Below are 22,379 nucleotides of genomic sequence, written 5' to 3'. Positions count from 1 at the left end.
AGATAGCACAGTGTCCAAGGAAGGGCCAGAAGTATACAGAATGGTGTCGTCTGCGTAGAGGTGGATCAGGAAATCGCCCGCAGCAAGAGCAACATCATTGATATATACAGAGAACCGATTCGGCCCGAGAATTGAACCCTGTGGCACCCCCATAGAGACTGCCAGAGGACCGGGCAACATGCCCTCCGATTTGACACACTGAATTCTGTCTGCAAAGTAGTTGGTGAACCAGTCAAGGCAGTCATTAGAAAAACCGAGGCTACTGAGTCTGCCGATAAGAATATGGTGATTGACAGAGTCGAAAGCCTTGGCCAGGTCGATGAAGACGGCTGCACAGTACTGTCTTTTATCGATGGCGGTTAGTACCTTGAGCGAGGCTGAGGTGCACCCGTGACCGGCTTGGAAACCGGATTGCACAGCGGAGAAGGTACGGTGGGATTCGAGATGGTCGCTGATCTGTTTGTTAACTTGGCTTTATAGGTCTGTAACAGTTAGGGTCCAGGGTGTCTCCCCCTTTGAAGAGGGGGATGACCGCGGCAGCCTTCCAATCCTTGGGGATATCAGATGATACGAAAGAGAGGTTGAACAGGCTGGTAATAGGGGTTGCGATTATGGCGGCGGATAGTTTCAGAAATAGAGGTCCAGATTGTCAAGCCCAGCTGATTTGTATGGGTCCAGGTTTTGCAGCTCTTTCAGAACATCAGCTATCTGGATTTGGGTAAAGGAGAAGCTGGGGAGGCTTGGGCGAGTAGCTGCGGGGGGAGGGGGGGGCGGAGCTATTGGCCGAGGTTGGAGTAGCCAGGAGGAAGGAATGGCCAGCCGTTGAGAAATGCTTGTTGAAGTTTTCGATTATCATGGATTTATCGGTGGTGACCGTGTTACCTAGCCTCGGTGCAGTGGGCGGAGGAGGTGCTCTTGTTCTCCATGGAATTTACAGTTTCCCAGAACTTTTTGGAGTTAGAGCTTCAGGATGCAAATTTCTGCTTGAAAAAGCTAGCCTTTGCTTTCCTGACTGACTGCGTGTATTGGTTCCTGACTTCCCTGAACAGTTGCATATCGTGGGGGCTATTCAATGCTATTGCAGTCCGCCACAGGATGTTTTTGTGATGGTCGAGGGCAGTCAGGTCTGGAGTGAACCAAGGGCTATATCTGTTCTTAGTTCTGCATTTTTTGAACGGAGCATGCTTATCTAAGATGGTGGGGAAGTTATTTTTAAAGAATGACCAGGCATCCTCAACTGACGGGATGAGGTCAATATCCATCCAGGATACCCTGGCCAGGTCGATTAGAAAGGCCTGCTAGCAGAAGTGGTTTAGGGAGCGTTTGACAGTGATGAGGGGTGGTGGTTTAACCGCGGACCCGTGGTGGATACAGGCAATGAGGCAGTGATTGCTGAGATCCTGATTGAAGACAGCGGAGGTGTATTTGGAGGGCAAGTTGGTCAGGATGATGTCTATTAGGGTGCCCATGTTTACAGATTTAGGGTTGTACCTGGTGGGTTCCTTGATGATTTGTGTGAGATTGAGGGCATCTAGCTTAGATTGCAAGACTGCCGGGGTGTCTGAAAGAAACCTGGCACCATCCTTACGGTGAAGCATGGTGGTGGCAGCATAAAGCTGTGGGGATGTTTTTCAGCGGCAGAATCGATGGATAAAGGAACGGAACAAAGTACAGAGAGATCCTTGATGAAAACCTGGTCCAGAGTGCTCAGGACTTTCCAACAGGACAACGATCCTAAGCACACAGCCAAGACAATGCAGGAGTGGCTTCGGGACAAGTCTCTTAATATCCTTGAGTAACCCAGCCAGAGCCCGGACTTGAACCCAATCGAACATCTCTGGAAAGACCTGAAAATAGCTGTGCTGCGACGCTCCCCATCCAACCTGACAGAGCTTGAGAGGATCTGCAGAGAAGAATGGGAGAAACTCCCCAAATACAGGTGTGCCAAGCTTGTAACGTCATACCCAAGACTCAAGGTTGTAATCGCTGCCAAAGGTGCTTCAACAAAGTATTGAGTAAAGGGTCTTTTTTATTTTTCATACTTTTGCAAAGATTTATTTAAACCTGTTTTTGCTTTTCACTATGGTGTATTGTGTAGGTTGATGAGGGATTTTTATGTATTTATTTTAATCCATTTTAGAATAAGGCTGTAATGTAAAAAATGTGGGAAAAGTCAAGGGTCTGAATACTTTCCGAACGGACTTCGTCTCGGACCTAACAACACCCGTGACAATATATCCTCAAAACACCGGCTTAAAGTGCAGTATCACTTAATTCATACATTCTTCTGAACCTTTGTTTACTGCGTCCAAATAATAAACACCAGAACCCATTTTAGATCATAGGCCTTTCAGTTATTAATAGATCATTTTTTATCCATAACGGTGGTGGTTGAGTCCCAAATGACTTGCTATTTCCTAAATAGTATAGGGCTCTGATTAAAACTAGTGCACTATATAGGAAATAGGGTGCCATTTGGGATGTAGCCAGTGACTCATGCATATCTTCTAATTAGAACCATTTGTGTCAAATACATATATATGTCTTGTTACTCTAGCAGCGGATGACATTGTTTGGTTATCAAAGGCTTTCTGTAAACACATTATCACGATTCAGGCTGACAGGACTGAGTGTGTCTGTTTAGGATACAGGCATACATAATCACACACCGAATCAGGATACAGGCGTACACAATCACACCCCAAAAGAGAGAGTGGATGCCATTATGATGGTAATTACCCTTTTGGTGACAAACTATCTGGATAATAAATATTCACTTAATCAAGCCAAATGTCATGGATGAAACTGTCCACTTTATTCTCTTTGTGAATGCAAGCACCATTGAATGTATTGTCAACTAATATTGTGAGCTCTAAATTTACAATAGTTACTGAATAGCTGTAGTTGTCTGAACCTTAACACACACACACACACACACACACACACACACACCTGACTACAACAGACTATTATTATTACTGCGAAACACTGCCCCCTAATCCCCACTTCCCCAAAATACGTGTAAATACTGGACTATAAATTGTGCCTTCCTGTAATATACTTATGCTAAAAGTTTATTCTGTTTTACCGAGCCATTTACTTTATGTTTGTATTCTTATCTTTTATTATTTACTATTGTTGTTGCATTGATGAGAAGGAACCTGCAAGTAAGCATTTCTCTGGACTGTGTAATGTATACCATGTGTATCCTTGTACATAGGAGTAATACAACTTGAAACTAGTGAATTATTTCCATAGACTATTAGGAAGGTTGTAGGCTACACTAAACGTTTTGGGCCTTTCTCTGGTGTCTCTGTATGGGTCTGTGTGGGTAAAGGTGCAATCTGTGGTATTAACTATTGATTTTTTTAAGTATATAACTTCTAAATGCCTCAAAAGCTTACCCCATCCTTTGCCAAAATATAAGGTGTATCTTGGTCTATGTGGTACAGTAGACTTTAGACTACTCTCCAGAATGTGAACTGAACCAAGCCTTTCCTCCTCGCTGTGGAATTGTGGCTGAACAACACTCTCCTCTCCTTGGGACTGTGTCAGGCTGAATCTCTGCCTGTTTGTTTTGAGCCGTGGGCTTTGATACTCTTCTCACACTTGAGAGGCGGCTTCATAAATTCCCATTGTGTCAAGTAAATCAATAGTTCCCATTAGCTGAGGAAGTTGTGGAGCTGCTGCAGCACTTGCGGGGCCGCGGCCCCGCCTGGTTCAGTTGTGTGTTTTCTCTCCCGGTGAAGGTGGAGGCATAGATATACTGCATGGGGATGGGTGGCTGTCTGTTGATCCATCCAGACAGCTCCAGCGGTTGAACTGGTCTGGTTGACTGGTCCCAGTTGGGGAGAGGGAATTCCCTTAGACACCCAAAACTCAAAGCCTTTAACACTGATTCTCTGCTGATGTTAAGCCTGGCTCTTTCTTTGTTTAATGATGTTTCAGGCTGTTCACGTAAGATTTGAGCCTTTTCAGGGACACATTATGATTGATGTGTCTATGAATGGAGCGACAGAAATATGTTTTCTTTCGTTTTGACACAATTGAAATAAAAATGTTTCATCACTGTAATAAATGTGATATACACTGAATATACAAAACATTAAGAACACCTGCTCTTTCCATGACATAGACTGACCAGGTGAAATCTATGATCCCTTATTAATGCCACTCCACTTCAATCAGTGTCGATGAAGGGGAGGAGACTGGTTAAAGAATCATTTTTAAGCCTTGAGAGAATTGAGACATGGATTGTGTGTGTGTGCCACTCAGAGGGGGAATGGGCAAGACAACATTTTTAAGTTCCTTTGAACGGGGTATGGTAGTAGGTGCCAGGTGCACCGGTTTGTGTCAAGAACTGAAACGCTGGTGGGTTTTTCACACTCAACAGTTTCAAGAGTTCCCTGTGTGTATCAAGAATGGTCCACCACCCAAAGGACATCCAGTCTATGGGAGGCATTGGAGTCAACATGGGCCAGCATCCCTGTGGAACGCTTTTGACACCATACAGAGTACATGCCCCGACGAATTGAGGCTGTTCCAAAGGCAAGGAGGGGGGGGAAACTCAATATTAGGAAGGTGTTCTTAATGTTTTGTACCCTCAGTGTAGTGTATTTTGTTGACAGGTTTTGGTGTAAGATCAAGAGTAAGATGTTCTAAAGTTTGAAATGCTTTTCTACAATGCTTTTAAAGACATTGGGTCGCTGAGACAAGCTGATTATAAAATACCTCAGAAAGGTTTATGTATCTTCAGGGAATACAGAAAAATTATGATAATATGCAATTATCGCCTCACTGTTTTTCCTGCAGTAACCTCAAGATGAGGTGCTATACGAGTGTTACTGCAAGTGCTGATACACCCAGAACCAAAAGGATTCAAAGAAAGAAAAATCCCAGTGACATATTATACATATCTGGGAGGTCTTTCAAGTTTTTTATTTTTAATGCATTCAGTAGAATTTGGCTGAACACAAAGCTTTTATTTAAGAATGTTCTAGAACATAATGATTACTGAACATTCTCATATATATACAGTTTCCCCAGTCTTGGGGAAAGATGTAGAGCTGGATTAATAGTAATACATCTCATAGAGAAGATAGAGATCGATCTACGCAGACTTAAATGTACTTAAGCCTATAATCATTGTAAATAGCTTCCGGCAATGCAAAGTCAGCCTTTTTCACATGAACTAAATGAAGTAAATGAAAGCAAATACATGTTTTAAAATGGCATTGCCGTTGAACCCTAGCTGCTTGCTTGTGGTTGTTATATTTGGAACAGAAAGAGGGAGAGTCATATTGTACGCTAGTACCAGGGGTGAAAGTAGATTTAATTTCTTTCCCGGTAGGTGACCTCTTATGTATGCACGCGCGCAATCCAAGAATTACATATAGAATCCATAATAATTCAATAGGATCTCTGTGGGCCTAGTTGTAAAGATGTGTCATTTAACTTTTAAAAAGTATGACTTATTTTATCCTCTCGAGGTTTCTTCCTAGGTTCTGGCCTTTCTAGGGTGTTTTATCCTAGCCACCGTGCTTCTACACCTGCATTGCTTACTGTTTGGGGTTTTAGGCTGTGTTTCTGTACAGCATTTGTTGACATCAGCTGATGTAAGAAGGGCTTTATATTATAAATGTGATTGATTGTGGCGTAAACACAACCAGTCAATTCAAAGGGCTCCTTTACTAAGCTACCCGCGCACGTCATCCACTCGCAACCTACAGTGACGAATGGAAAGAGGCCTCCGTTACACAAAACACCACAAAGTCTAATGACATTTAGGCGATAGTCATTAGTCCAGAATGTATGCTTCCACTGCTGTCCATGCACAGCTCAGTGTCGGCCATTCATCTGTACCTTGGCAAAATGTCGGTGTTCTCGCATTTTGGAGTGCAGGCTATACCACCCGTTTTCAAGTCCATTTGCTAATTTTTCATGCCTCTGACATGTGATAGCCTACTGATAAATATTGGTGTAATAGCCAACAGTTTTGTTGATATTTTGTTTGCATTATTGTGATAGGCTCATGATTTACGGCATACCCCCCCCCCCAATTGTTTTTGCTGGGACCCCGGACCGGACCGCCTTACTTTCACCCCTGGCTGGTACTGCTGCTAATGAGCCTCTAAATGTAAAGCTGTAATCATATTCTGATGGATTTGCCACCCTGCTGTTCAAGGGGGGTAGCAGTGACGTTAGCTTTAAATGCAGAGCGTCTTTTCTGCCTCTCCCTCCCTGCTAACCCAAGCCCCTACAGTAACACTACAGCAGATGGAGGGAATATGGTGCTCGGAAGGTTTTACCTCAGAGGTGGTAACAGTGAAGCCACTCATTAACACTGAATTTACCACTTCGTTAGCGACGTAGCTTCCTGTAGAGAGCAGCCAACACTGGATCATGTCAAATCCACTGAGCATACATTGTGGACTACACTACGGTTTATTCCAAATGGCACCCTATTCCTTATAGTGCACTACGTTTGACCAGAGCCCCTATGGGTCCTGGTCAAAAGTAGTGCACTAAATGGGGAATAGGGTGCCATTTGGGATGCAGACTATGTCTATCAGCTAGGGCTACAACAACCCTGCTTGGACACTTCACATTCTGCCAAGCTGTAAAATACATCACCTCGTCTCTTAGTCTCACAGCTTGACTATTACAAGGCTAGGAAGAGTGTTAAATGTTAGAAGATTTTATTCATGTATTTTCACTCTTTTAAGTGGCTTGTTTAAACAGTTGAGTCTCTATTACATTCAGCAATCTGTCCTGACGACTATTGATTTCTGTTTATATATTTGTGTTTTTTAATAGCTGTGTGTGTGTTTTATATGTCTGTGTGTATGTGTGTGTGTGTGCGCGTGCATGCATGCGTGCACGTGTTTGTGTGTGTGTGTTCATGCATGTGTTTGTGTGAGACAGACTGATTGTGTAGCCCGACGCATGCCAATTTGTCAGGATTGGAGCAACAACAGCGTCGTGCTGGGACCCGTGTTGGCACCATCACAGAGTGCTAAGACTGAGTATGATCTCATTGGAAGTCTACTTTGTTCCCATGGAAATTGGTCAATTTTAGCAGGCGTCTGGGAGCTTTCGGGGGAGGAACAGGAAGGTTGTATCCCAGAGGTGTGCTCTGGTAATTAAGAGCCCTCACCGGGGTATCTGGGGCTAACAGCAGGGTTTGTTGTGAAGAGAAGTGGCGGACGAGGGTGTGAGGAAAATCATAATGCAGCACCAGAGAGGAGCGCTGAAGTAATGCGGATGAAACTCTCATTGTGTGGAACAGTTGGGGAGAAAGTAGGCAGAGCTGAAACTTAACACTGTGAATAAAATAGTAATTGTTTGGATTTGTTATTCAACATTGTATTAGCCTGCATTTGATTTTGAAACTATATACAATGTAGTGATATGATAATTGTGGTGGGTTGGGCTGTACATATTTCAATTTGACACATTTTAATAATGCATTTTTCACCGCCTTTAGCTCTCAAAACATGACATAAATTATTGAGCAGGTTTTAAGCTGATTTGGTTATTTCTCTCTGTTTCCCTCTTCTCAGAACATACTGGTGAGATGGCTGATATAAAGCCAAATGCACAAGAGAACAAAGAAGGAGATGTGGTGGAACCAGTGTGTGACAGCTCCGGTGCCACTCAGGAGCCATTACAGCGTCACACGTCTTCCCTGAAGAACAATGCTGCAGGTCTGTCAGAGCAGCTGTCTTCTGACGGACTCCCAAACCCTTTAAATGGAGCACAGCCCAGTTCATTTGTACCCAGCAGTGTCCCTGCTGTTCCCCACACAGCCCAAGCAGCCCATTCACTGCCTTCAGGAGCACTTGTTAATGGACCTGGTTCACACCCCGCCTCAGAGGAGAGCTGTGGCCTGAACAAAAACAGCACAATGTCCAACAATGTCCTGGTGGAGGCCCAGGACGCCCAACTACGACAATCTGGGAGGGACACAAGCCCTCAGGTGTTACCACCACCCAGTGAGCTTCAATCAGACGCCCTGAAGAACCCAGCAGGGCTCGTTCTGAAAACACTAGCCACCACGCAGCCAGGGGCCAACAACACGTCACCATCAGACTCTGAGGCTAGTGAGGCTGAACTGCCCTACCAGGCCCTCGACACCACCTTGTCAGGCCACAGTCCACAATCACACCAAACGCCAATTAACCAAATATGGACGGCCCAGGGAGTCGAGGCTAGAGCTAGATCTATATGGGACTTAAACACCACAGAGTCCTCTGAGAGCTCGTCGGACGGTTTTGACGGGACTGATGCACTACACTGGGATTCACAGAAAGAGCTCATACGGGCGTTGTGGAAGAATCGCACAGTTGACAGCAGCTTAGAGACAAACACTGCAGGAGTGGGAGTGATGTCTCAGCTTACCAACCAAAGACAGAGGAAGCGTAAAATACACCTGGTGGGTACGGCAGGCTCTCCTGAAAAAGTTTACAACTGCAGCACAAATCACACCTACAAAAAGTGGCATATTGAAGAGGAGGAGGATGATGAGGATTTTGACATCTCCAACATAAATGAAGATGATTCCTCCTGTAAAAAGGCTGATGTACAATCTTCTGTGAATTCATGTCAAGAGCATCCTAGTGACAGCCCTGTAATCATTAAGAAGCTGATTGTAAAAGCAGATTGCCCGAAGGACAATCACTCCGTCTCCCTCTTTAGTAGAAAGCCCAAACCGCTTAAGACAGAGCAATCCGAACAAGCACCATCATTCTTCCCATGCACAATGTGCAATGTTAATTTCAAGGAGAAAAGGCATTTGCATAGACATGTGATGTATCATCTAGATGGGCAAAATCATCAGGTACGCCACCACGAGAAAGTTCCCCGGCCTTTTATATGCAGGGAGTGTGGGCGTTCGTTCCGCGATCGCAGCTCCCTCCTCAAGCACATGATTATCCACCAGGCGAGACGGGAGAAACTCATGGAGGAGATACAGGGACTCAACAAACTCCGAGACGAAGGCAGGAACGCCAAGCTCCAGTGCCCGCAGTGTGTGTTCGGGACCAACTGCCCCAAGACGTTTGTCCAGCACGCCAAGACACACAACAAGGATAAACGTTATTACCTCTGCGCGGAGTGCAACCACGTGGCATTGACGGAACGGGAGCTTGAAGGACACCTGTACGCGATGCACTGTGACACACTGAAGTCCAAGTACAAGAACGTGATCGAAGATGAGGAGTCAGAGTTTCTTACAGATAACAATGATGAATCCAGTCATGTTCTGTTTCACTGTAAAGTGTGCCATTTCAGCACCCAGAATGAAGATTGCCTTAAAAGGCATTGTGAGCTGATACACCAACAGTCTGATTCTGATGATGAATGTGAAAATCCGCCATTTAAAAAAGCACTTAACAATCCAGATCAATATAGCCTAGCTGACCCGTCCAAAAAAGCAGCAGATTTAAAACTACTGCAGCTAAAGCCAAAGTTCAGTATTAAAAAGCCTGCTTTCTGGAAAAGAGCGGATTTTCGCTTTTGGTCCGGTAGTGTAGCTGACTTTTACATGAGAGACACAGCAGACACACAGAAGTCTTACAAAGGTCTTACCTCCTCTCAGTTCAAGTGCAGCATTGTCAGCTCAGCAAACAAGCTGTCACCATCCCTGTGGAGGAGTGACAAGCCAAGCAAATTATCTCCTAAACCAACAGAGAAAATAGATGTGACAACAGGTCTCCCTTATGTTGAGGAAGACAATCAACTATACGACCATGTGGTTTCAGGAATCTCGGAAAGGACAAAATATCCCTCAAATGTTGATGTGTTGCTTACATCCAAGATGATTAAACCAGGCCAGATGCTGTATCATAGCTACAACTCTGGCAGGGGTCAGGGAGGTAGCAACGACTTGACCGGCAGGAAGTCAGAGGCACAAGCTGTTACCCAAAAGACCCCATCCAAAAGAAAAATGTCCACTCCCTTCCACAACAGTGTGGACAAGGTGGTTGATAATGTTTTGCCAAAACTGAACCCAAAATTAAAAGAGACTACCACTCCTGAGGACACAGAGGGAGACGATGATTATGAGGACACGTATGACTTTAGTGCTTACACCAGCGAGGCTACAGCCAATTTCCTGGATAGTAGTGAGAACGAGAGGAACCCCTACGCCCGTAGCTACTTCATACGCAGACAGAGGGGTTCTTCTATCAAAGAGAATCCTGCACCTGCTGCTGACATCGGCCGTTTGGAAAAGAACGCCGTTCAGGTTGACCACCATTTTAATAAGACTGAAGACAAGGACGGGGAGTATGACAGCGATGACATACAGAAGCTTATCATCAAAGAAGAGTGTATAGAAAGCTCAGTGTGTGACGATTCTCCAGAGTCACCCACCACCACCGGCACACACAACCAGAGTCTCTCCTATGACTATGACTTCTCCCCTTCTTTTGGAACAGAAAGGAAGTCCTGCCCCTACTGTCCTGCTGTGTTTGAGTCTGGGGTGGGCTTATCCAATCACGTGCGAGGGCACCTGTACAGGTTGGGGCTGAGTTATGACGCTCGCCATGTGGTGTCACCTGAGCGGGTAGCCTCACAGGACCGACAGTCACGCGTACGCAGGAAGGTCCCCTCTGTGGTGCGGAGGATCAAAAAAGGTGAGCAACTTATTGTTTTCTGCACTATTGCATTGTAATAGGGTTAAAGTAATCTGTAATTACACAGTAACTATACTTATTACAGTTTTTTCCCAGTCAAGTGTGTCATGTTATTTTTCTATAGATAGTGGTCAAAGTTACCCCAAAGTTAGCTAGTAATTTACCTAGATTGCTCTGGATAAGATCGATAAGAGCAATACATGTAAATGTAGATAGTTAAAACGTAACCTTTTTTATGATCTCCATGTTGCAGCTGAGAAGCCGGAGTCTCAGGCAGAGCACACCTGTCCCCTGTGCTGGGGCTGGTTCGACACCAAGACAGGCCTCTCCAACCACGTGAGGGGCCACCTGAAGCGAATAGGGAAGACCAGCACCAGCACCAGTAAGAGTCCATTGTGTATTCTCAATGAGCTGCTAAAGGACGAGCAGGAACACCAGAACATCCTCCAGATTCTCAACAGGTACTGTAAACATTTCCTCGAAAAAGTTACTGTCCACACCTTTAAGGGATGTAATACAATATTCTATCCTATATCATGCATACAGTGCCTTCAGAAAGTATTCATACCCCTTGACTTATTCCACATTTTGTTGTGCCTGAATCCAAAATGTATTGAATATATTTTTTTCTAACCATCTACACACAATAACCCATAATGGCAAAGTGAATATGTTTTTAAATGTTTTTCCTAATTCATTGAAAATTAACTACAGACATATCTAATTTACGTAATTTAAGTATTCACACTCCTGAGACAGTACTTTGTAGAATCATATTTGGCAGTGATTACAGCTGTGAGTCTTTATGTCTCCACACCTGGATTGTGCATTATTCTTTTCAAAATTCTTCAAGCTCAAATTGGTTGTTGATCATTGCTAGACAGCCATTTTCAGGTCTTGCCATAGATTTTCAAGCAGATTTAAGTCAAAACTGTGACTCGGCCACTCGGGAACATTCACTGTCTTCTTGATAAGCAACTCAAGTGTAGATTTGCCCTGAAAGGTACATTAATCTCCCAGTGTCTGGTGGAAAGCAGACTGAACCAGGTTTTCCTCTACGATTTTGCCTGTGCTTAGTTCCATTCCGGTACTTTTTATCCTGGAAAAACTCCCCAGTCCTAAACGATTACAAGCATACCCATAACATAATGCAGCCACCACTGTGCTTGAAAAAAAATGTGATGTGTGATGTGTTGGATTTGCCCCAAACATAACGCTTTGTGTTCAGGACATAATTTCTTTAGTGCCTTATAGCAAACAGGATGTCTGTACAGGCTTACTTCTTTTCACTCTGTGAATTAGGTTATTATTGTGGAGTAATTACAATGTTGTTGATCCACCCTCACGTTACTCCTATCGCAGATATTAAACTCTGTAACTGTTTTAAAGTCACCATTAGCCTCATTGTGATAACCCTAAGTGGTTTCATTCCTCTCCGGCAACTGAGTTAGGAAGGACGCCTTTATATTTGTAGTGACTGGGTGTATTGATACACCATCCAAATTGTAATTAATAACATCACAATGCTCAAAGGGATATTCAATGTCTGTTTGTTTTTTTAATGCTTATTAACTCAAGACAGATTTCTAAAATGTTCTTCAAGCTAAATTCCACTTTGACATTATGGGGTATTGTGTGTAAATCAGTGACACAAAATTAGTATAATTTGTATATATACTACATGGACAAGCACACAACCATGCAATCTCCATAGACACACACTGGCAGTAGAATTGCCAGTACTGAAGAGCTCAGTGACTTTCAACGTGGCACTGTCATAGGTTGCCACCTTTCCAACAAGTCAGTTTGTCAAATTTCTGCCCTGCTAGAGCTGCCCTGGTCAACTGTAAGTGTGGTTATTGTGAGGTGGAAACATCTAGGAGCAACAACGACTCAGCCGCAGAGTGGTAGGCTACACAAGCTCACAGAATGCAATCATAGTGCCTGCCCCAATGCATAGTGCCAACTGTAAAGTTTGGTGGAGGAGTAATAATGGTCTGGGGCTGTTTTTCATGGTTCGGCCTAGGCCCATTAGTTGCAGTAAAGGGAAATCGTAATGCTACAGCATACAATGACATTCAAGACAATTCTGTGCTTCCAACATCGTGGCAATAATTTCGGGAAGGCCCTTTCCTTTGACCAAGAAGGAGAGTGATGGAATGCTGCATCAGATGACCTGGCCTCCATAATCACCCGACTTCATTCCAATTGAGATGGTTTGGGTTGAGTTGGACCGCAGAGTGAAGGAAAAGCAGCCAATAAGTGCTCAGAAAATGCGGGAACTCCTTCAAGATTGTTGGAAAAGCATTCCAGGTGAAGCTGGTTGAGAGAATGCCAAGAGTGTGCAAAGCTGTCGTCAAGGCAAAGGATGGCGACTTTGAAGAATCTAAAATCTCTTTTGTTTTGTTTAACACTTTTTTGCTTACTACATGATTCCATATGTGTTATTTAATTGTTTTGATGTCTTCACTATTATTCTACAATGTGGAAAACTGTAACAATAAAGAAAAACCCTTGAATGAGTAGGTGTGTCCAAACCTTTGACTGGTACTGTAGATAGGATTTTTTTTTTGAATTTGTCTTAATTTGTATTTATTTTTCATTATGGCTATTTGTATTTTATTGTACTTTTTCATGTATCTCTCTGGCTATATCATTGTTGTGTTTTATTTGAAACCTGAACAGGAAGCAGTTAATCTCCCGACCAATCATCTCCCAGAAGTTCATTGGCAGCGACGGGCTCTTCCTAACACCGATGGGGATCCCAGTGAAGATCCAACATGGCTGCCAGCTGGGCCAGAATGGCACTCCCACTCCATGGGATCTCAGTGCAAATACACCCAGGCAGGAGGGAGTTGAGAGAGAGGATTTCTTTCCTAAGAGGAAGAGTATAGAGGTACTGTTGTTGTGCTGTATTGGTACCATGCTATTTTAAATATATATAAATAAAAAAGTAAAAGTTAATTGTATATGCTACCATTCAAAAGTTTGGAGTCACTTAGAAATGTCCTTGTTTTTGAAAGAAAAGCAATTTTTTTGTGCATTAAAATAACATAAAATTGGTCAGACATACAGTGTCGACATTGTTAATGTTCTAAATGATTGTTGAAGCTGGAAATGGCAGATTTCCAATTATCAGCAACCCATCACTCCTGTGTTCCACATTGTGTTAGCTAATCCAAGTTTATAATTTTAAAAGGCTAATTGATCATTAGAAAACCATTTTGCAATTTATGTTAGCACAGCTGAAAAAGTTTTCAACTGTGCTAACATAATTGCAAAAGGGTTTTCTAATAATCAGTGGTTGAAAAACAAGTTTTAATGACTCCAACCAAGTGTATGTAAACTTCCGACTTCAACTAATATATATATATATTACTCTTTATCGTTGGGAAGGGCTCATAAGCAAGCATTTCACGGTAAAGTCTACACCAGTTGTATTCGGCGCATGTGACAAATACGATTTGATTTGCTTATGTTCAATATCTTTATTTTATTTGACTCTGTAAGTGTCTTTGGGTATCTTGAAAGGTACAAGTAAAATGTATTATGTATTATTATTATTACAGATAGGAGGTGTCATTGAGCCTTCCCGGAGCACTTTAGGCAAGCTTTTGAGGAAGAGGAAGTTGGACAAGGATGATGCGGATAAGAACCACTTTACTGTGACCAAAGAGAGGGTTGAGGGGAGACAGAACCAACAGGCCAGCAACCTGGAAACACACTGGGCCCATGGTAAGAAGCCTCACAAATCATTTCTATACACATCAGAATATCAGCATTTTAGAGCACTTTCAGAACTGAAAAAGACATTGAGATTGTACAATTTCAAAATTGGTGACATCATGGTAAAGTTGAAAAGGTATTTTTACATGTCCCCCCCCCCCCAAAAAAAAAAACATGATTTTATTGTGATGAGACTGAACAGTGTTTAAAACAACCCAGTTAACCAAAATGTGCCATTTTTCTGTTTTCTGCCAAGTAACGGAGTTAAAAACTATAAAGTTACAAACTGCAGTTACTTTGTCTGCCAAGTATATTTTATTTGATGGTAATTATTATTGTAGTGCAACAAGGCCCCCCTTTGTGATGGCAAAACATATATGACATATGATCAGTCTGTTTCAACTAGAATCAAAGAAGACAAGAAATCCAGGTAAGGCAGATAGATGACAGATAGAAGTGACAGACACAGCTTTATTAGCTAAACTGTGTCGGAGGTCTGTTCTTTTCACAGTATTCTATCGTCATTCATAAGATTGATCAGTTTAGTCCTTTGCAGATAAGTATGATTCTTTTAGGTGTTCTTCGGAATAGTTTTATAGAGTGCGATGATACAGATGAAGATAATATGTGACTTGTGCACACCAATTACAGTGTTAGCTTGCTTTAATGAAACACAAACTTGTCTTGTTCCACAGCTGTTTTGTATGTTTTACTAACTCTACAGCTTTTCATTACTTACAGGAGCCCATGTTAAATCACAACATGTCAATCAAATGGACTTGGATAAAAAGAAAGAAAAAAAGAAACATGAAAAAAAGAAAAGTTCACAGTCAATTTAATTATTTTAACGCACACAGAAATAATGAATGTCACCAAAGGGGCCACGTTCTTTTGATGTGGCTCTGGAAGCACATCAGCTGTGTTTACACAACTTCGTTTAATGTCTGTCCAAATAAGAGTTCCCGTCCTTTTTGCAGAATGATTAGTAAAGAAAAAGATTTTAAATCAGATAGCAATTTTTGGGGGGTCTGTCAGAATTCTAGTGATTGACCGTTTTGTGACTGACAGTGTTAAATGTCATAGTTACTTTTTACATTATAGCTGAAAGCTGAAACCTTGAAGGTAGAATAGACTGAGTCACGCATTTGGTTTTAACCATCTAACAATGGCTTCTACACCATATCGCTGTAATCAGTGTTATGTTAAATGGAGATTTAACACACATTTTGCAAACAAATTGTTGCAAACAATTTGCTGGTAATTTAAATAACCTTTAGTAGCTTGTCATGGTTAAAAAACACCTCTGTAGGAGATGTTTTTTCACCTATTAGGTGTGAAATGAATGGGAAGCTGTCGCTATTGTTTTCACACAACTGCCAGTAGCTTCAGGACAGCCTGCATAGAAACTCGGTGTGGGCTTGTTACCCAATCAAATCTGTTTTAACAGGTGTTCGAAGAGACCTTTCATAATCTAACGCTTTTACGATTTAACATGCTCTAGATGTAGCCTGCAGTGCCATGCCAAACCATTGTAATTAATGTGCAATATTGACACAATCAGCACAGTACGAATTTCTTGTCATAGCCTAAATAACATTTTAAAGCCCCAAATTGTTCCAAACCCTGCGTGAATCTTCTGCCACAGGTGAAAATAGGCACCCTGGAGTCCTTAGATTGTGATAAACATTACTCTCAACAACACGTCTCCAACTGCTAAGTGCAAAACAGATCTTTAAAATATGAAAACAGATGGAGGGAGAGGTGACGGCACTCAGGGAATAGCAGTTTTACTTCATGTTAATCTATGTGCTCTGTAGTCATATTTCTTATATTTCTTCAGATTCTTCCCTTAAAGTCACCTCAACTCACCTCCAGATTTCATTTCTCAAAGACGCTTATCAAAGACCCTGAAACCCAAGCAGCAATTAATTCAGATGTAATGCGTGTAGAAGTTGAACTATTTTAAAAAGTGGGCAGCATCCAAACAAAGTGTCTCTAATGGAAGGTAACTGTTAATGAAGTTAAAAACAAACAGAGCATGGTTATCCGGAGGCATTTTGATTCGATGCTACACTCTTGACACTTGTTCAAAGATGTTCTCCTTGCAAGAAAAGTGTTGTCAATGGGCTTCTGGAACATGTTTAAAGTTTTGAACTCAACTTCTGTGTGCTTTGCTTTCTTTTGATTTTTCTCTCTTTCAATGTCTCTCTCACTTTCCAGAGAGAAATGCATCTAATAAGAAGATTTGCATTCACTGTAACACAACATTTCCCAGTGCTGTTAGCCTGTCCAATCATCTTCGCGCTTATGCACGCAGGAAGAGGGTTGCCATGTTAGAAGGAACAAGTAAGTTCACTAAGCCTGGTCACAAAAGTCAAGAACATAAAGGCACCTTTCTGAAATGACAGTGTACCTTATTGAACATGTACAGAACATTGCATCCCAAATGGTGCGCTATTCCCTATATAATGCATTCGGAAGATATTCAGATCCCTTTACTTTTTCTACATTTTGTTACATTACAGCCTTATTCCAAAATGGATTACATTTTTTTTCTCATCAATTTACACACAATACACCATGATGACAAAGCAAAAACAGGTTTTTAGAAATGTCACATTTACATAAGTATTAAGACCCTTTACTCAGTACTTTGTTGAAGCACCTTTGGCAGCGATTACAGCCTCGAGTCTTCTTTGGTATGATGCTACAAGCTTGGCACACCAGTGTTTGGGGAGTTTCTCCCATTCTTCTCTGCAGATCCTCTCAAGCTCTGTCAGATTTTCAGGTCTCTCTAGAGATGTTCGATCGGATTCAAGTCCGGCCTCTGGCTAGGCCACTCAAGGCCATTCAGAGACTTGTCCCGAAAGCCAGATCTGCGTTGTCTTGGCTGTGTGCTTAGGGTCGTTCTCCTGTTGGAAGGTGAACCTTTGCCCCAGTCTGAGGTCCTGAGTGCTCTGGAGCAGGTTTTCATCAAGGATCTCTCTGTACTTTGCTCCGTTCATCTTTCCCTCGATCCTTATTACTCTCCCAGTCCCTGCAGCTGAAAAACAGAGAATCTTGTTTCTCATGGTCTGAGAGCCTTTAAGTGCCTTTTGGCAAACTCTAAGCGGGCTGTCATGTGGCTTTTACTGAGGAGTGGCTTCCATCTGACCACTCTACCATAAAGGCCTGATTGGTGGAGTGCTGCAGAGATGGTTGTCATTCCGGAAGGTTCTCCCATCTCCACAGAGGAACTCTGGAGCACTGTCAGAGTGACCATCGGGTTCTCAGTCACCTCCCTGACCAAGGCCCTTCTCCCCCGATTGCTTAGTTTGGCCGGGCGGCAAGCTCTAGGAAGAGTCTTGGTGGTTTTAAACTTCTTCCATTGAATAATGATGGAGGCCACTGTGTTCTTGGGAACCTTCAATGCTGCAGAAATGTTTTGGTACCCTTCCTCCAGATCTGTGCCTCAACATAATCGTGTCTCTGATCTATACGAACAGTTCCTTCGACCTCATGACTTGGATTTGCTCTGACATGCATTGCCAACAGTGGGACCTTAAATAGACAGGTTTGTGCCTTTCCAAATCATCTCCAATCATTTGAATTTACCACAAGTGGACAATCAATTTGTATCTCAAGGATGATCAATGGAAACAGGATGCACCTGAGCTCAATTTCGAGTCTCATAGCAAAGGGTCTGAATACTTATGTAAATAAGGTATTTCTGTTTTTATTTTTGTATACATTTGCAAAAATGTATGGGGTATTTTGTATAGATTTGATGAGGATGATTTAAAAATATATATATTTTTTATATTTTTAAATAAGGCTATTATAACGTTTTATAACGTAACAAAATGCGGAAAACTCCAAGGGTTCTGAATACTTTCCAAATGTACAGTACTGTATAGTGCACTACTTTTGACCAGGGCCCCCATTGTGACACAGCCTGTGACTCTCTGTCCTGGTGTCAGTCTGCTAAGTTGCATAGAGTTGTTTATAGTAGGTTGGTCTGTACTGACTTGGTCTGTAATGAAATGATTTGTGTCTTTCAGCCTATTCCTGTATACTGAAGAAGCCTAGGTTGAGGGCTGGACCAAAGAACACCCTGTTCTCAGCTCTCCCATGTGCTGTTGAGGAGATGTATAGACTCACCTGCAGGTATATAGGACCACAACAAGCTTCTCTGCCCCCTCCCTGTTTTTGTTTGTGTATTGATTTGTTGTGCATTACACCCTGTGGCCACAAGGCACAAAGACATTACGGATTGCCCCTTTAATATTGTGAAATGGTCATGCTTCGGTTCTAAAATATATTGTACACCTGTACAGGAAAATGTTATTGCCACTTCAGATGCTTAATAGTATCCATATGTATGCTAACATAACATAACCTAGCCTAACTTAACTCTCTCTCTCTCCTATGCAGATTCTGTGACCTCGTCTTCCAGGGTCCTCTGTCCATCCAGGAGGATTGGCTCAGGCACTTACAGAGGCACCTCATGCACACCAGTGTCCCTCGCACAGGAGCTGGCATGGTGGAGGTCCTGCGACTACACAAAGAGACGCCCTCAATGCTCCCCCAGGAGCACCCCTCTCGGGAGCACCCAACATCCAATGAGCCCCCCACGGCTCATGAGCCCCAGACGCACCATGAGCACTCCTGCTTGGAACACCCCTCTCCACATGATCACCCCTTGCCCCAGCAGGAGCCCCCCTTGCCCCATGGGCCCACCTTGCCCAACAAGCACCCCGAAACCCACGAGCACCCTGAGCTCCATGATGAGCATCCCTTGCACCATGCACACCCCTCGTCCAATGAGCACCCAAGCCTGGAGCAGCACACGGCCACGTCCTTTCCAGAGCTTCTTCCAGTGGCGTCCTGAACTAGAGGGTTGTTTACACATTTTCACTTTATATCTTTATCCTCTACATGTAAATATGGATAGACACACAGAAATATAGATAGATAGAACAATTCTAAAGCTATATGTTTTTGTTCTTAATATGCACAATACCAGCCCTTCCCTCTATTTTATAAGACCTGTCTCTATACTGTATATGATGGATCTTGTTACTTATATGTACAGAAACAAAGACTTGTGCTTGAGATGCAAAAATGCCAACAATCGCTGAAGCTAGAACCGTAGTCAGTTCAGAACCTTGTATCACAACTTTTCTAACGAACGTTTGCACTCTGTAACCGCTTCTACTCTACTATGTTTAGGTGAAGTTTTACCTCCAGGTAATCTTGCCATCTTGCAACAGGTACACATGTTAAATGTGTCTTCTTGCTTCCTTCTTTGCACTGTTTAGCAGTCAGTCAGAACGTTGAACCCATTACCAAATGAGACAACTGACACCTCAGCATTGTGTAAATGATAAATGCTTTGTCCGTTACCTTTAACTGTGGCCTATAGAAGCCATAATCAGAATACAGGGTCAATCATAAACAGTACCAGTCAAAAGTTTGGAGACACCTACTCATTCCAGCGTTATTCTTTTCTTTTTACTATTTTCAACATATGTTCAACAACATGTAGAATAATAGTAAAGACATCAAAACTATGAAATAACACAATAGCCACCCTTTGTCTTGATCACAGCTTTGCACATTCTTCTCTAAACCAGCTTCATGAGGTAGTCACCTGGAATGCATTTCAATTAACAGGTGTGCCTTGTTAAAAGTTAATTTGTGGAATTTCTTTCCTTCTTAATGCGTTTGAGCCAATCCGTTGTGTGGTGACAAGGTAGGGGTTATACAGAAGATATCCCTTTTTGGTAAAATGCCAAGTCCATATTATGGCAAGAACAACTCAAATAAGTAAAGAGAAACGACAGTCCATCAATACTTTAAGACATGAAGGTCAGTCAATTTGGAAAATGTCAAGAACTTTGAATGTTTCTTCAACTGCAGTCGCAAAAACCATCAAGCGCTATGATGAAACTGTCTCTCATGAGGACCACTACAGGAAAGGAAGACCCAGAGTTACCTCTGCTGCAGAGGATAAGTTCATTAGAGTTTACCAGACTCAGAAATTGCAGCCCAAATAAATGTTTCACAGAGTTCAAGTAACAGACACATCTCAAAATCAACTGTTCAGAGACTCAGGCCTTCATGGTCAAATTGCTGCAAAGAAACCACGACTAAAGGACACCAATAAGAAGAAGAGACTTTCTTGGGCCAAAAAACAAGAGCAATGGACATTAGACCAGTGGAAATCTGTCCTTTGGTCTGATGAGTCCAAATTTGAGATTTTTGGTACCAACCGCCATGTCTTTGTGAGACGCAGAGTAGGTGAACTGATGATCTCTGCGTGGTTGTGTAAGGGCTATTTGACCAAGAAGGAGATTGATGGAGTGCTGTATCAGACCTTATCCTCCCCTTAATTGGTTTGGGATGAGTTGGACCGCAGAGTGAAGGAAAAGCAGCCAACAAGTGCTCAGCATATGTGGGAACTCCTTCAAGACTGTTGGAAAAGCATTCCAGGTGAAGCTGATTGAGATAATGCCAAGTGTGTGCAAAGCTGTCATCAAGGTAAAGGGTGGTGACTTTGAAGAATCTAAAATATATTTTGATTTGTTTAACACTTTTTTGTTATTACATGATTCCATGTGTTATTTCATCATTTTGATGTCTTCGGTATTATTCTACAATGTAGAAAATAGTGAAAATAAAGAAAAATGAACAAGTTTTATGTGTCCAAAACTTTGACTGGTACTTTATATAAAAAATGATATGTATTGCTAGAACTGTCCATACTGTATGAATGGACACAATATATGCTTTCTCCCTAACTGTCATGTTAATTATTTCCTATTTGTCTTGTTCTGATGTAATTGGAATTGCGATATGTTCTCATTTTATGTTAATCAAGAAAATAAAACGTGTTTTCTTGTGATTTATCTATAAGACTAATAATATAGTGTATTTCCTGAAATATTCAACAAGTTTGAACTTTGTGTCACTGGATTCTTGTAGTGTAAGCTGAGTAGCTCATAAATATCATGCAATATACACATTTACCTCAAAAGTGGTTTTATGGAGAAGGAGGTGCTTCAATCCACTGCTTGTTAGTTGGTTTGACTATCAACCTTTGCCAATTTGCTAACCTTGCCAAATAAACATGCAGAAGCAGTGGATTGAGGCTAGTTTTTTTTTCAATAACATTTAGAGGTAAGACAAAAGATGAAGAAAGGCTGAGATAGTGGTGAATTATTGGTTTAAGGCGTTTATTATTCCTAGTTAATGAAGCACATTGTTCTGTACTGTTCTTTGATGATTCAACACCGCCAAGCACTATTTCTAATATTATTATGGATAACTTATCTATCCCTTCTGAAATGGATTTCACAGTCCAATAAAAAGACTAGGAGCTTTTTAATCCAAGTCAAGTTACAATGTAAATCACATGTCCATGGTGCTGAAACTTCCAGTTAGATATTGTATTATGCTAAGTAAAATACACAAGTTTAATGTTTTATTCATCTAGACAACACTAGGGAATGTCTGAGAGATGTGAATGTACTGTAATAATGTCTGGTTGGTTTAACATCATACTTCATTTTGGATGATTAAAGAAAGCAGGCTCTATATACCATGTATTCGTTCAGCTTTCTGTGGTAAATATATCAAGAACTTTCTGAAATAAAATACTGAAATGAAATAGTTAAATTGGCCTTTTTACTTTTTTATTTTATTTTTTACAATTATTCGTTTCTCACCCCCTACAAGTCCTGGTAACTCGGTCTATAACATTGTGGCTGTACAAAATAAATATACACTGATTTTATATAACCCGCCATTCTCTCCTTTTGTTTTTAGCATTTGTAAGTATGTTTGGTTGGTGGGACCATAGAGTTCCTATTCAATTTCACCAATGAAAAAGTAGTGCACTATATAGGGAATAAGGTGTCGTTTGACACGCACACGACTTCTGCTAGAAACCCAACCCATGGCACAGGGGGCCGACCCTGCAGTTTATCCTGGTCCGTATTTAAAACAGGATGATCAAAGCTGTACAAACCAATT

The 22,379-nt window shown here is 42.0% G+C and overlaps 1 protein-coding gene across 2 annotated transcripts in view; it reads left to right on the top strand.

Annotated features, from left to right (window-relative positions):
• LOC115145178 (zinc finger protein 644-like) overlaps nt 1-22,145 on the top strand; it is a 43,795-nt gene extending 21,650 nt beyond the window's left edge. For both annotated transcript variants that reach the window (XM_029686507.2, XM_029686508.2), the window contains exons 3-9: nt 7,563-10,637; nt 10,891-11,098; nt 13,323-13,533; nt 14,207-14,372; nt 16,584-16,709; nt 18,404-18,509; nt 18,777-22,145. In XM_029686507.2, coding sequence (XP_029542367.1) covers nt 7,577-10,637; nt 10,891-11,098; nt 13,323-13,533; nt 14,207-14,372; nt 16,584-16,709; nt 18,404-18,509; nt 18,777-19,233 — 4,335 coding nt within the window. In that variant the 5' untranslated portion in view covers nt 7,563-7,576 and the 3' untranslated portion in view covers nt 19,234-22,145. The remainder of the gene's footprint in view (nt 1-7,562; nt 10,638-10,890; nt 11,099-13,322; nt 13,534-14,206; nt 14,373-16,583; nt 16,710-18,403; nt 18,510-18,776) is intronic.
• The last annotated feature ends 234 nt before the right edge of the window (nt 22,146-22,379 follow it).

Source organism: Oncorhynchus nerka, linkage group LG17 (genome assembly GCF_034236695.1).
Source record: "Oncorhynchus nerka isolate Pitt River linkage group LG17, Oner_Uvic_2.0, whole genome shotgun sequence".
In the NCBI taxonomy this organism is placed as follows: domain Eukaryota; kingdom Metazoa; phylum Chordata; class Actinopteri; order Salmoniformes; family Salmonidae; genus Oncorhynchus; species Oncorhynchus nerka.
The sequence above is the reverse complement of the archived record's forward strand: the minus strand, read 5'-3'. Positions and strand labels throughout refer to the sequence as shown.